This window comes from Oryctolagus cuniculus, chromosome 17, assembly GCF_051225735.1.
Source record: "Oryctolagus cuniculus isolate XC-2025 breed Fujian yellow rabbit chromosome 17, ASM5122573v1, whole genome shotgun sequence".
NCBI lineage: Eukaryota > Metazoa > Chordata > Mammalia > Lagomorpha > Leporidae > Oryctolagus > Oryctolagus cuniculus.
Genome location: NC_142883.1, coordinates 45011350 through 45025914, shown reverse-complemented (window position 1 = coordinate 45025914; position 14565 = coordinate 45011350). Strand labels below are relative to the sequence as shown.

Sequence of the window (14565 nt, the reverse complement as noted above, 5' to 3'; positions counted from 1 at the left end):
TTAAGCATGCGCTCCGGGTACACACGCCTCCGGTAGCCCAGAAACACGGTGGGAGTGCACGGGGCGCGTGACATGGAGGTATCAGCAAACACAGGCTCAGTGGTCACTGCCGCGTTCTCTCCCCTCCAGATGGAAGCTGCACGCGTGCGGGGAGAGATGCATCTTTAGACACAGGCAGGGGTTACACTGCATGGCCCCTCTGGCACCTGGGCATCCATATTGCTGCCGCTGTGCGAATTCAGCAAGGGTGTGACCACCACACAGACGCCTGCCCGTGGGGGTGTGGGTACCTGGGACGCACCCCTCACCCGGCCCAGACACACACGGGTGCCCCAAGGCACAGCCCTTTGGGGACTCCAGCTCCTCTTCCTCTCTTCCCGGATCCCCCCCTCCCCGCCCCCCGAGCGGGCTTCACCGTCTCTGAGCCGAAAGTCCCACTGGCCACCCAGGGGCCGCAGTGAAGGGGATGGGGCTAAGAGGGAGACTTACACTGCCTCGGGGCTTGGAGGAGCACAGGAGCAGAGGCCCGGGCTGCAGGCCACGCTGCCCGTCCGAGCCCGGCGCCGCCGCGGCCCCTTTAAGCACCCCCGCCCCCTGCCGCCCGCGCTCCCGGCTTCCTTTCTCCGGGAGGCGCGGCCGGCGGCGCGAGGCGGCGGGGCGGGGGTGTGGGCCGCCCCTCCCCCGGTGGGCAGGGCCTGCGCCGCTTCCTGCAGGAGCGGTCGGGAGCCGCGCAGGGGGCGGGGAGAGCGAGCGGCGAGCGGCGAGCGGCGGCGGGGCGGCGCGGGGCGGCGCGGGGCGGAGGGCGCCCGAGGGCGAGCGGGCAGGCGGGCACGGCGGGTTCCGGGCCAGCCCCCGGGGCGGACGGTTGGCCAGGCGCGCGGAGCCTCGCCGGGGCCTTGCCGGAGCCGGGCCGGGCAGCAGGGGCCGCCGCTGCCGCCGCCGCCGTCGCCGCCCGGGCCCGCCGCCCGCGCCCCCCACGCTGGCCCAGAGGGCTGCGGCCGCGTCGCCGCTGAGGATGTCCCGGAAGGGGCCGCGAGCGGAGGTGTGTGCGGACTGCAGCGCCCCGGGTAAGCGGGGCCGGGCCGGGCCAGGGGCGGGACCGTGCACCGAGGCCGCCGCCGGGCGGGCGCCGGGGCCTGGCGGGAGCGCCGTGCGGGGCCGGAGGGCGGGGCGGGGCGGGAGGCTGCGGCCTCCGGCCTCGGCCCCTTGACCGGGCCGCTGCGGAGTCGCGTCCTTGGCTGGGGGGCCGGCCGGAGGGGCCCCGGTTCCCTCGAGTCCGGGGGCGAGCGAGGAAGGACGTCGCCGGCGCCGCCTCCCACCCTCAGCTCGCGGCCTCCCCGGCTCCAGCCCGGTGTCCACACGGAAGCGCCGGCCCGGGGTGGCGGGAGTTCTGTGGCGGAGGCCGGCAGGGTTGAGGAGGTGGGAGCAAGTGTGGATTTTGTGTCACCTCAGTGCCGCCCCCGCGTCTTGCACCTGCTGCCTGCTTGGTCGGCACGCCCGCCGGGGTGGCCGGGGCCCAGGGGCACAGACGCCCCTGGGGCTTGGGTACAGTTTTCTCAGGAGCAGGCGAGGGGGTGGCTCCTCTAGGATTCCCGGCCCCTGCTTCCCAAGGCTGAGACCCCTTTCAGGGCCTGGTTCAGGGCCAGGCCAAGCCGGGGCATCTTCTTCCCCAGGCCTGCTGGTGACTGGGAACAGCTGGGCTCGCCTTTTCCCGTTCCCCAGTGAAGCCTGCTTGGGAGGTGGCCTTGAAGCGGCCCCAGACCCCTGCTGGTCCCCTAGTGCAGTGTGGCCAGAGTAGGGTGGGGGCAGTGGCAAGGGGTGCCTGTCTTGCTGGCAAGGGTGGGCTCCCCGGCAGTTAGTTAGGTCTGCGCAGGTATGGATGCCCCGGCCTGCTGAGTGAGTTGGGGGCAGCGGGGGACCCAGGAGGCTGCCTCCTCCTTCTGACCCGGGAGGACTCAGCCAACCGAGGGGCTGAGAAGCGTGCATGGAGAAGGAAGCTAAGAGGAGCCCTGGTCCCTGGGAGATGCCGCAGGAGTCTGTGGGCATGGTGGAGTGTGAGGGAGTGGATGCAGCTTTGGGGGCCTCTTGCTTGAGCTCCCTGGTGGTTCTGTGTCCCGAGCTAGAGTACTCGGGAACGGGGGGCTTCCGGCAGGGGCGCACTCACAGGTGCCGTGTGGGTGGCGGAGGTCCTGAGGGTCCCAGAACATCCGTGTGGGGTGGTGTTCAGACCCCCAGTTCTCCAGGAACTACCACTGCCTTCCCCGCCCGCAGCCAGGCCTGGGGATGGAGGGGCTAAGGGGAGACCTTGCCTTCGCCTGTCCTGGCTCTCCTGCACCTCGGGGTGGGGGAGAGGAGGAGTGGGTGAGGCTGAGGAGACACCTGCTAGGGCGGTCTGGGCTGTAGGCTGCCTTTGTTTCCAGCTCACTCTGTGGCTCAGGGTGAGATTTTGCTCGCCCTGGGCCTCGGCTCCCTTGACTGAGGCTCAGCAGTTGGAGTAGAAATGATTTCGGAAGGCCCTCCTATCTCCAAAGCCCTGCTCCTGATTCTAGGGCAGGGGGACACAGGGTAGCGTCGTCCACCTGTGCTTCCCACGTTGCATTTGAACGTCTGGCGGAACCCACTGGCTGCCCAGAGGTTCGTGTATCGGACGTGGTGGCTGCCCAGCGCCCGTCGCTCCTGGGTCCCTCTCCGATAAAGGCATTCAGGTCCCTGGTGCTGCCTTCCCCGTGCCCCAGAGCACAGGTCAGGCAGAGGCTGTGAGAAGGCAAAGACCAGGAGGTGAGCCTGAGGGTCTGGCAGTTGCCAGCCACGCCCCAAGGACGTGCGTGTTCCTCAGGGCTGCAGACCCCCTACCCCGTGACGCTGGCCGTGGTGTGTGGCGGCATGGGTGTCCTGGGGCCTGTGAATACGCAGCAGCCTGGGGTCCAGACCCAGTGCCACCCTCCTCAGTGAAGCCCCCAGCCAGGGGGGCTTCTCTCGCTGTCAGGGGAGCCCTGGGGTCACGCCCTGGGGTCACGCCCTTTTTATAGTTGGTCCACTGGGGAGGTACAGCTGGTCCCCAGAGGGTCCCGGGCCTGGGCCTGTGGAGAGTAGGTTTGAGCATGTTTTGAGGCAACTGGACATGGCATGGCCGCGGGTGCCACCTGGTCAGCCGCAGTCTGCATCCCTATTCACACCACAGTCCCAGAGAGGTGCAGGGGTCAGGAGCCCTGGAGAACGCGGTCCCCTGTCCTTTACCTCTAGTCACGTGGCCTCAGTGCTGAGCTCCCAGGCCCAGCCCAGGTCCCCACAGCAGCCTCTCTGCTCTGGCAGCCCAAGCCGCAGAAATGAAGGCCTCAGGATGCCCATCCTATGGACAACCTGCAGGCTCACTGACCTCTGCGTAACGCAGCTCCTGGGGCGGGGCGAGTGGTGGGCTTGCTTCCTCTTGCTGCAGCGTGTTGGGCCTTGTGGACACGGATGTGTGTGTGTGCAGCCGTGAGGCCACACCCTGAGCTCCTTAATGCCCCGCCAGGGCTAACTGCCCTCTGTCCCCTTGGGTTGCCCTCGCCTGCCTCAGCGCAGCTGGCTTCTCCCTCTTGTGTGAGCTTTAGTGCTGGAGAGAGGTGTTTATAAGCAGATGTGCTGGCCCTTGCGGCCACTAATGCTTCTGTGGTGGCAGGAAATGACATGGTAGAGGCCTCCATGGGGTCGGACCATCCGAGACCCCCTGCCACCTACCTCGCATAGCAGACCACACCCCAGCTGTGGAGCTGGAGCCAGGTGAGGGGTGGCGGGTTCTGAGCAGCCTACCCCAGCCCCTAGCTCTTTGGGCTGACCAGCCTCTTGGTGGCAAGGGTGCTTTGTCCCTAAGCTACAGTAGCTAGTTGGCTTCAGAAACCCTTCCTGCTTCTTCTCTTAGGAACTGGCTTAGGTGGAACTTGGGGGCTCATGCTTGGGTAGACCCGAGGCTGTTTGGGTGTAGGTGGTAGGTAAGACAGTTAGGGTGCGCCTCTGTCGGTATCATCCAGAAGTGAGCTGGCACCAGTGTGGCCCAGACCACGGCAGGTCTCCATTTCAGGTCACCATGGAGGAGAAGGAGGGCCTTTCCCACAGGCGGGGGTGAGGGGACCAAGCAAAGCCTGAGGCCGCATTCCCCAGATCCTGGGCCCTTGGTCAATGCCGCATCCAGGGGCTCACTATGTTTGGTGTGCCCACAACCTGGGGCTCTTGGACCGCTGGTCCTGGCTATAACGCTAGCTTTTCCTGGCCTGGCTTCTCTGATAGGGCCATGGGCCTGGGGTGGAGGCCTCAGGGCGGCCCATGTATGATCCTGGCCTGGGCGGCTCCCCACTTACAGGAAACCCCACCATTTCAGCAGGAAGAATTTAGGCTGCATCATTTCCGGCTTCCTGCCTGCGCTGCCGGAGGTGGCTGGCGGGCAGACCCCTGACCCAGTGGTGTTTGGTAGTGGGGGTCGGCCGCCCTCCATGCCTTAGTGGTACAGTGCGCCCAGGGCTCCCCCTCTTGCCACGGACAGCTGGTCTGGGCCTCGTGGCCCAAGGAAGGTATATGGCGACACATTGTGGATTCTTTGGATCCTTCTCCTGCCCTGTTTTGGGGAGTCCCTGACGAAACTTGCACCTAACGACCGAGCCCTCTCATTTACTTCCTGTACGCTGTGGCCAGAGCCGAGGCTGGGCTCCTGACTCAGAGCCTCCACACAGCTCTCCTGGGAACTTGGATGGGAGTCCTGGACGGCCGCGGCCCGGGAGTCACCTTCTGGTTAGGAGAGGTCCTCATCACCCCAAGCTGTCCCCGTCCCAGGGGCCACCCACTCTGGACATCCTGAAGGCCGTGGGGAAAGGCAGAGAGCCAGTACCCCACCCCCTGCCCGCCCCCAGGCCAGGGCTTCCTGAGCCCTGGGCAGAGCACAGTGTCCAGGGAGAGCTCCCCGCCCCCACTTGCAAGCCTACACAATGGCCGCTTTCTCCCCCGTGACCTTTCCGCAGCCTGAGTTGTATGCAGCTGTCTCCTCCCCCTCGCCCAGGGGGCCTGGGATGGGTGGTATCCCCGCTACCCTCGAGGAGGACCCTGGGTACTTCCAGCCAGGCCTGGCTCCCTTGTTGCCAAAGTTCTCTTCCCCCGCTTCTCCCGGGGCTCTGGCCGAGCTGCAGGGGCAGAGGAGGGACGGCACAAGTGTAGACATGGCGTGGGTCTGCCGTCAGAGTGCCTGGGCCCACATCCTAGCACTTCTGATCCTCAGCTGTGTGACCTTGCGCAAGCCCTCTAACCTCCCTGAGCCACTGTCTCCTCATCGGTGAGGCAGGGACAGCATTTCCTACCTCGCCGCACAGTTCTCAGAGGCATCACGCATAAAACAGCCAGTGGTGCACGGTGTTCACTTCATCGCGGTTAGCGCCTCGGCTCTGCCCACCCTTCTCCAGGCGGGCTGCGGCCCCCACCATCAGTGATGTGGCAGGAGGCTGCGGCGTGAAAGACCCTCGCACCTGCCAGCGCCAGGAGCCCATGGGCGGTCTGGCTGTTAGGCCCTAGGTGCAGGAGACCTGGGGCTGACCTGTGAGAGGAGGGTATCCAGGGATGTCTGGCACATGGCATCAAGGTCTCGTCCCCTAGGGGATTCCTGCCTCCCTGCGGGAAGGGGTAGGGCAGCAGCTTTGCTCCCTGGGGAAAGGCTGGGAGACTGAGGCTATGGCCACAGGACAGGGAGCTGTGCCCACTGAATGGGCCCTGGAGACCACATGGTGCCAAAAGAGCAAGGATGTGTAGCACAGGTCGTGGCCCTGCCATTCCCACCTGTGAGCCCTGGGAGAAAGCCTTCGTTGGTAACCCGGGCCTAACCGCGAGTATGAGCAGGTGAGCACGCGTGAAGTACTGAGCGTGGTGTGGACCCAGAGTGGGCGCTGGGAAGGTCTCGCCTGCCCTCTGGCTCTGGCTGACCGTTGCCTCCACGCCGGCAGACCCTGGCTGGGCATCCATCAGCAGGGGTGTGCTGGTGTGTGACGAGTGCTGCAGTGTGCACCGGAGCCTGGGACGCCACATCTCCATTGTCAAGCACCTTCGCCACAGCGCCTGGCCTCCCACGCTGCTGCAGGTACAGGGGTGGGCCATGTGGTTTTTCCTTCCCTGCAGACCCAGGCCTGGGCTCAGGTCCTCCCCACCGCAGCCCCACCCTCGGTGGAATCTGCAGCTTCCACGGGGCAGCATCCCCTAGGCAGAGCTGACCCTGACCCTGACCCTGACCCTCACCCTCCTCACCCCTGCTGCGCTCACAAACACAGCCAGTTCTTGCCCCGACTCTGCAGCTTCCTAGCAGCCAGGTGGCGCCATGCAAGGCACTTGGCATGCTCCATGGGATCCAGGCCTCTGGGTGGCCTGGCTGGCTGCAGGTGTGGGGTGGCAGACCCACAGGAGGTCCCTTCCGTGCACTAGGGATGGGTCCCCGATGCCCAGCACGCAGTGGGCGCACGCTCACTTGGCAGCCTTTCCCCGCAGATGGTGCACACGCTCGCCAGCAACGGGGCCAACTCCATCTGGGAGCACTCCCTGCTGGACCCCGCACAAGTGCAGAGCGGCCGGCGCAAAGCCAACCCGCAAGACAAAGTCCAGTGAGTGGGGCTGCAGGGGCGGCGGGGAGGGCGTGCGTGGCCTGGGCTGTGGCCGGGGACACACGTTTCCTCCTGTGTGTGCCGTGCAGCCCCATCAAGTCCGAGTTCATCAGGGCCAAGTACCAGATGCTGGCGTTTGTGCACAAGCTTCCCTGCCGGGACGATGATGGGGTCACCGCCAAAGACCTCAGCAAGGTGCGGGGGGCCCTGCGAGGGAGGGGCGGGCCTCTGCTTCCCACCCCCACACACCGCGAGGGCCTCTCCTTCATGACCAGTGAGCCCGAGGCCCCTAGGGCTGCCTGGCCAGGGGAAAACAGTGGCCACAGCAGGGGACAAGATTGCTCCATCAGGCTGTGTGTGACCAAGGCGCCTCAGCTCCCGAGTGTGCACATGAGGCTAACGTCCCCCAGCTGCCACTCAGAAGCTAAGGGCAGGTGCGAAGGCTCTCAGAGCCTCAGTGGTCTCATCTGTAAAGTGGGAAAGAAATAATAGCAACTACCTCATAGGTGATATGGCTTCCTGGCAGAGCATACAAGCACACAGCGGCTGGTGACTGTGGCAGTTGTTACGATTTGTTGAATCTTATTTTTATTTATTTGAAAGGCTGACAGAGATTGCCCAGCTGCTTGTTCACTCCCCAAATGCCTACAACAGCCAGGGGTGGGCCAGGTCTAAGCAAGAAACCCAGAGCTCAGTCCAGGTCTCCCACGTGGGTGACCGGGACCCAGGCACCTCGAGCCATTCCCTTCAGCCTCTCGGTACATTAGCAGGAAGCTGGTTCCTGAGCGGAGGAGCTGTGACTTGGAGCAGGCCCTCTGGATGGGGATGTGAGCATCCCAGGCCGCATCCTGGCTGCTGCACCGGGTGCCAGCCCTGAAGGCAGTTTTTATTCATTGGCATTCACTCCTGATGGGGAGCCTTCTGTCTTCCCTGACACGGCCAGATTTTGGCTGAGGCCCTTGGAGCTGGTGGGCTTGCGGGGAGCAGCGGGGCAAGGGGCAGCTTGGGGCAGGACTCGTGCACACGCGTGCACAGTTACTGCACACTCCACTGCTTGCAGCAACTGCACTCAAGCGTGCGGACCGGCAACCTGGAGACATGTCTGCGCCTGCTGTCCTTGGGCGCCCAGGCCAACTTCTTCCACCCAGAGAAGGGCACCACACCCCTGCACGTGGCTGCCAAGGCAGGGCAGACGCTGCAGGCAGAGCTGCTGGTCGTGTACGGGGCTGACCCTGGCTCCCCCGACGTTAATGGCCGCACACCCATCGACTATGCCAGGTGAGGGTCGGCCAGGGGGTGAGGCCTGGCCGGTGGGGGCAGTGGGCTGCTGCTGCAGGGCTGAGCCGTACCCCTCCCCACAGGCAGGCCGGGCACCATGAACTGGCGGAAAGGCTAGTCGAGTGCCAGTATGAGCTCACTGACCGGCTGGCCTTCTACCTCTGTGGACGTAAGCCGGGTGAGCAGAGCACGGGCAGGTCTGGCTGGGCCTGGCAGGTGGGACCCAGACACACCCCAGCAGCAGGTGCCATGGTGACAAAGCCGGCTGGGGAACAGTGTTGCTAGGCAACTGGCTCCTGTGAAATTGCTGCAGGCTCTGGGCTGCAGCAGGTTGGGGCCAGAGAGTGGGGGTGGGCCTAACTTCCAGCCAGCTCCCAGCGCTCTTGGGGTGGCCTGCCCTCCCCCTTCCCCCCTGACACTTCTGGGTGCCAAGCCCTGCTTGTGGCAGTGGGGTGGGCTCCCAGCTGCTGAGGCCACCCAGCACCAGTGACTTGGCATTTTTATTTTTGTTCAGATCACAAGAATGGGCATTACATCATCCCACAGATGGCTGACAGGTGAGTGCCCACCTGACGCCCCTTCCCAAAGGCTGTTGGATGCCATGCGAACGTTTGACCCCCCAGAGGCCCCACCCCATCCTCTCCCCTGGTTTCAGGGGCCTGGGACCCCACCCCACCCCCATCCTGTCGGGGGGCTGGAGGCACAGGTATTTCAGAGCCTAGTCTTCACTCCTAATGCTGGGCCCAACGGCAGGTAAGGATTGCCAGCTCAGTACACGACCAGCACCACCTGAGCCGCTTGACTGCCCAGGGCACAAGGAGGGCCTCTCTGCTGGGAGGGTGGCTGCTGGGCTCTGACCCCACCTTACACAAACCTCTGTTCCGTAGTGAAAGATGGTAGGCTCCAGGGATTGACCCGCTCTGCGGCTACTGCCCAGGCCCTGGGCGCACACTCAGAAATCAGGCAAGGGCCATGCATGGCACAGGGTTTGAGTGAGGTGTTCCCGCCTCTGATCTGAGAGGCTGGGAGAGCCCCAGGTGGTAAGGACACCCCAGGCACTCATCCAGCTCAGGAGATGCATGCTAGTGCCACCTGGTGGCCATCTCTGGCCGCGGCGGTGTTCCACTGCCAGGCTGTAACTGGAGAGGAGCTTGCTCCCTCCCCTAGGAGCTGGTGTGAACAGATGCAGAGGGTCAGGCCTGGGCAGCAGGGATCCCTCAACCCAGACGTCCTGTTCTGAGACTCTCCCCATTGCTCTGGTCTGATTCTGCCTTGTGTGTGCGGCAAAAAGCCCGACTTGTGGGCACGCGCTCAGTGCAACATGGGCCGTGCACCTTCTCAGAGCCAGCAGCTACTCTGGGCACTGCAGTCACAGGCGGATGTCTGACATGTTCCCTGCTCTTGCTCCAGCTAGGGAGGCTGCCCGTCACTGCAGCTCTTGCCGACGGCAGGAGGCACAGGGGTTGGAAATACCACCCGGGATGGGGCGGGAGTCTCAGGAACACAGCCAGGGCAAGAGCCCAGGCCATTCCCAGGGCAGACGGGTTCCAGGCCCGGCGTGTGGGCTCAGCTGTGCCGTCCATGGGCTGTGGGACTGGAGGCAGGCCGCTCAGCCCGTCTTGGCTACCTCATCTGAGGAGGGACTGGCAGAGCTGTTGAGAGGATTAAGTGAGATGATGCGTGCAAGGCATCCAGCCCGTACTTAGAAGTTCGCTTTCGGTGGAGGCAGGGCTGAGGCGTGCCCTGTGCACTGTTGGAATGTTGGGTCCCTACAGTGAGGGTGGTGCCACTGGGTGGGAAAGGCGCCCAGGCGAGAGGGAACAGCGCAGCACCTGGGGCGGGAGATGCCGAGGTGCTCCCGAGGTAGCCGAGAGCCCGTGAAGGGGCCCCAGACAGAGCAGGCAGGGTCGGGGTGCGTGCCGAGAGTGCCAGCTCCTCCCGAGGCGGCGCGAGCGGCCCTGCTGCTGGGTAACAGCTGCTGTCCTGTTCTTCCCTCTGCTGCCTTCCTCTGGACTTAGGTCTCGGCAAAAGTGCATGTCTCAGAGGTATAGAGGCTGTGGCGGGCGGGCGCGGGCGTCGCGGTCCTGTCTGCCTGGGAGCCCTGCATGCCTGGGAGGTCACCACAGGGGCCTGGCCACCTCTCACGGCCCTTCTTTCCCTTGCGTCTCCCCTCCTCGTCCCCAGCCTGGACCTGTCTGAGTTGGCAAAAGCTGCAAAGAAGAAGCTGCAGGCGGTGAGCACCCTGATGCTCGGAGCCCCCCACTAGCCCCCCCCGCCCCTGCACCCTTCCTGTCTTGGACCTCGGCTCTGCCTTCCACGTGCTAGGGCTCCCAGGGCCTTAGCCCCACCTCTGACCTACGAGGAATCAAGTAGTCCTGCTCCCTCTGTCCTCGCCCTCCCTGGAGCTTGGACCCAAGCCCCTGCCTTGTTTTCCAGGTCTCAGAACACGGGGCTGGGTGGCAGCAAGGACACGAGCCTTTCCCCTGCCTCACGCCATCCTAGCCAGCTGGCCTGGCCAGCACTGGGGCCAATGATCTGACAGAATCTCATCCCTCTCTGCCTCCAGCTCAGCAACCGGCTTTTTGAAGAGCTTGCCATGGACGTGTATGACGAGGTGGACCGGAGAGAGAATGACGCGGGTAAGTTCGGGGATGGCGGTCGGCCCGAGTGCCTCCCCTGCTGGGCCCTCAGTGGAACCCAGAAGAGGTGCCTGGCCGCGTCCCCGCTCCTCCCTCCCCTCTGCCCCCCACGTCACTGCCTCCTGGCCACAGCCAGATTCCAGCCTGAACTGGGGCTGCTGGATGGAGGGCGGGGTGGGCGTTGTTCTGTGCCTAGTCCCCCGCCAGCCTCATCCTGCATAAGCCTACCGCTCTGTTGAGCAGGCTCGGTGGGCATGGGGAGGCCCGGCCACCATGCTGATGGCCTCTCTGTCCCTCCCCCACAGTGTGGCTGGCCACCCAGAACCACAGCACACTGGTGACGGAGCGCAGCGCCGTGCCCTTCCTGCCGGTTAACCCGGAGTACTCGGCTACCCGGAATCAGGTCAGAGGGTGGTCTCTCCGTCCCCAGGAGCCCTGCCCTTCCTCAGCGCTCTGGGACTGGGCTCCTGCCCACCCTCGCCCCTCGCTGAGCTGGGGTTGGGGAACCAGGAAGACGTTGTTACTTTGAGTACTTGGCCTCTTCCCAGCGGGGCCCTGACGGACCAGCCCTGATTCAGGCGGGTGGCAGGGCAGTGCCTGGCGGCCCCGTCACTGCCAGTTAGGGGTCAGCGTGGTCTTCCCTGCCTTGCAGGGGCGACAGAAGTTGGCCCGCTTCAACGCCCGCGAGTTTGCCACCTTGATCATCGACATTCTCAGCGAGGCCAAGCGGAGGCAGCAGGGAAAGAGCCTGAGCAGCCCGACAGGTGCGGCGGGCGCGGCTCCCCCTGCCTGGGGAGACAGCCCAGGGGAGGCGCCCCGAGTGACAGGCCCTGTGCCCTCAGACCACCTCGAGCTGTCTGCACGGAGCCAGAGCGACCTGGACGACCAGCACGACTACGACAGCGTAGCCTCTGACGAGGACACGGACCAGGAGCCCCTGCGCAGTGCCGGCGCCACCCGGAACAACCGCGCCCGGGTCTGAGCACTGCCCCCGGCCCCAGCTCTACCTCCTCCCAGCGCAGGGATCGCCGGAGCCCCGGGCTGCGCCCGAGGGCTGACGGCCGGCGTGTCTCCCCACAGAGCATGGACTCCTCGGACCTGTCGGACGGGGCGGTGACGCTGCAGGAGTACCTGGAGCTGAAGAAGGCCCTGGCCACCTCGGAGGCCAAAGTGCAGCAGCTCATGAAGGTCAACAGCAGCCTGAGCGACGAGCTCCGGCGGCTACAGAGGGAGGTCAGCGCTGTCACCATGGCCACGGCCGGGGTTGTAGCGGGAGGGGGCCCGGCTGCGCCCCGCGGCCGACACACCGGTGTCCACCTGCAGATCCACAAGCTGCAGGCAGAGAACCTGCAGCTGCGGCAGCCCCCGGGGCCGGCGCCCACACCCCCGCTCCCCAGTGAGCGGGCGGAACACACCCCCATGGGGCCCGGCGGGAGCACCCACCGCAGGGACCGCCAGGCCTTCTCCATGTACGAGCCGGGCTCTGCCCTGAAGCCCTTCGGCGGCGGCGCGCCTGCGGACGAGCTCAGCACGCGGCTGCAGCCGTTCCACAGCTCCGTGAGTGCCCGCGGGCCTCGGGGCGGGGGCGGGGGCACCGGAGGCGAGCCCTGACGCCGCTGTGCTGACCCCGCAGGAGCTCGAGGACGACACCATGTACTCGGTGCATGTCCCTGCTGGCCTCTACCGGGTAAGCAGAGCCTGGGGCGGTCACACTGGGCACGCTGCGGGGGGTGGGGGAGGCGCTGACTCCAGCCCCGCCCTGCCTTGCAGATCCGGAAGGGGGTGTCTGCCTCAGCCGTGCCCTTCACGCCCTCCTCCCCGCTTCTGTCCAGCTCCCAGGAAGGAAGCCGCCACGCGGTAACGCCCGCCGCCCAGTACCCAAAGGGGGCTGGGGGCGACTGGGGGCGGGGGCGTGTGGGCCCAGGCCAGTCTGGAGCACTCACCCCCTGCCCCTCCACCCCCTTCAGAGCAAGCTCTCGCGCCACGGCAGCGGTGCTGACAGCGACTATGAGAACACACAGAGCGGGGACCCACTGCTGGGGTGAGCGCCCTGGGGTTTGCACCACAGCCCCCCACCCCGCCCCAGGTCAGCGCTGGGACCAAACGTCCCTCGTGTTTGACCCCGGGACAGGCTGGAAGGGAAGCGGTTTCTGGAGCTAGGCAAAGAGGAGGACTTGCACCCGGAGTTGGAGAGCCTGGACGGGGACCTGGACCCCGGGCTGCCCAGCACAGAGGACGTCATTCTGAAGACAGAGCAGGTCACCAAGAACATCCAGGAGCTGCTGCGGGCGGCCCAGGAGTTCAAGCATGACAGGTATGCCGGCAGGCCTGCCGCAGGAGAGGGGGGAGGGGCAGGCAGCCCCCAGCGTCCCTGGAAACCAGCCCGGAGAGCCCACTCGTTTCTGCCCTCCCTCCAGCTTTGTGCCCTGCTCAGAGAAGATCCATCTGGCTGTGACCGAGATGGCCTCTCTCTTCCCAAAGGTACAGGGGTCAGAGTGGGAGCCCGAGGGGTGGGGCAGACGTGGACAACGTGACAGCTCCCTGGGCAGAGGCACAGATGTGCTGGGCTTAAAGTCCAAGGCCCGGCCTCCCGTCTCCCTGCAGAGGCCAGCCCTGGAGCCGGTGCGCAGCTCCCTCCGGCTGCTCAACGCCAGCGCCTACCGGCTGCAGAGTGAGTGCCGGAAGACGGTGCCGCCGGAGCCTGGCGCCCCCGTGGACTTCCAGCTGCTGACTCAGCAGGTGATCCAGTGCGCCTACGACATTGCCAAGGCTGCCAAGCAGCTGGTCACCATCACCACCCGAGAGAAGAAGCAGTGACCACTCTCCCTACACCCTTACCTGCACCCTGGGACCTCACTGGCCACGGGAGCTGGGCCACTCCAGACACTAATCCCCACCCCACAGAGCCACTGGCACAAGTGCCCTTAGTGCTGCCGCCCTCCTCTGGCAGCCAGGCGCCCTGGTGCCCACCCTTTCAAGCCCCCAAGGATGGGGAGGTGGGGTGGCAGGACCTTCTGTCCCCCACATTCCATGTACCTCCCTCCCTGTACATAGCGCCCCTCCCTCCTAGCGTGCAGGGGCCTGCAAGGCGTCATTCCCAGCACCCTCAGCCTCGGGTCAGGGAGACACTCCCAGTGGGGCCGCTCCCCCTGCGTCACCCCACCCCCATGAGCCAGTTCAGCCCTACTGGGGGCTGAGTGGGGGCATCCCCCCCTGTACATACTCTCTGTGGATGTCCCTGCCCCGCAGCCACCAGCCCCCTTGCTGCTCTCCTCTCATGCCAAACGGCCCCTCCCGAGGGCACAGGCCCCAGCCTGCGTGCTGGGGGCCTCAGCAGCAAACACTGGAAAATCTTTCCTCTCCTCTCCCTACTCCTTAACTTTAACTTTGTGGTAACTGAGTGTCCCTGCGTGCCTGCGTGTGAGTGTGCGGGCGGCAGTGCCGTCCCGGAGGCCTGGTCCACCTGGAGCTTGGAGGGACAAGGGGACCAGAGTGGGGGAACCAGCATTGGGGGACAGCCTCCCTCCCCCCAGCCTGGGGCCAGAGACTGCAGGCTCACCAGCTGTGGTCCTGCCCTATGTCCCTCGTCATCGCTACCCCCACTGCACCCCTTCTCCATGAACTTCAAACAAGAAAACCACTTCTCTCCCTCCCTCCTCCTCTCCCTCCCCTGTGGAGGGGAAGGTGTGCTGGCTGGAGCGGAGGACAGAGCACCTGAGCCTGGGGCTGGCTCCCCGGGGTCCCCGACTCAGCTGGTGGCTGCGGAGCTGACGGTCCCCTCCCCTTAACCTCGTGGAGGCCAGCACCACCATCACTACCTGCACCTGCTGTGGTCCCACCCTCCAGGGGCCTGGGCACCCCCCACCCCCAGCTGCAGGCCAGGCACGCTGGAGAGGCTTACGCCAGCACCCACCACCAGCTCTTGTCCCTGTCCTGCCTCTTCCCTGGGGGGCCAGGCCCTGCCTGCGTGGTGGTGGGCTGACTGTCAAGACGTGTGTCATGTACATTTGTATCAAAAATAAATAAGTGGCCATGTGCTG

The 14565-nt window shown here is 65.6% G+C and overlaps 1 protein-coding gene across 2 annotated transcripts; it reads left to right on the top strand.

Moving 5' to 3' along the window:
* The first annotated feature begins 724 nt into the window (after nucleotides 1-724).
* Nucleotides 725-14561, top strand: GIT1 (GIT ArfGAP 1). 2 transcript variants are annotated; one of them, XM_051824591.3, is made up of 21 exons: nucleotides 725-1067; nucleotides 5961-6094; nucleotides 6496-6608; nucleotides 6698-6803; nucleotides 7669-7886; nucleotides 7970-8064; nucleotides 8401-8443; nucleotides 9905-9931; nucleotides 10071-10119; nucleotides 10453-10525; nucleotides 10831-10928; nucleotides 11178-11289; nucleotides 11368-11501; nucleotides 11606-11758; nucleotides 11849-12082; nucleotides 12159-12212; nucleotides 12296-12382; nucleotides 12493-12566; nucleotides 12657-12839; nucleotides 12943-13006; nucleotides 13130-14561. In XM_051824591.3, the coding sequence occupies exons 1-21, from the start codon at nucleotides 1016-1018 to the stop codon at nucleotides 13340-13342; spliced, it is 2316 nt and encodes a 771-aa protein (XP_051680551.1). In that variant the 5' UTR covers nucleotides 725-1015; the 3' UTR covers nucleotides 13343-14561. The 2 variants fall into 2 exon arrangements, with proteins under 2 accessions (XP_051680551.1, XP_051680550.1); XM_051824590.3 differs by lacking the exon at nucleotides 9905-9931 and having other exon boundaries at nucleotides 746-1067.
* Nucleotides 14562-14565: the final 4 nt, after the last annotated feature.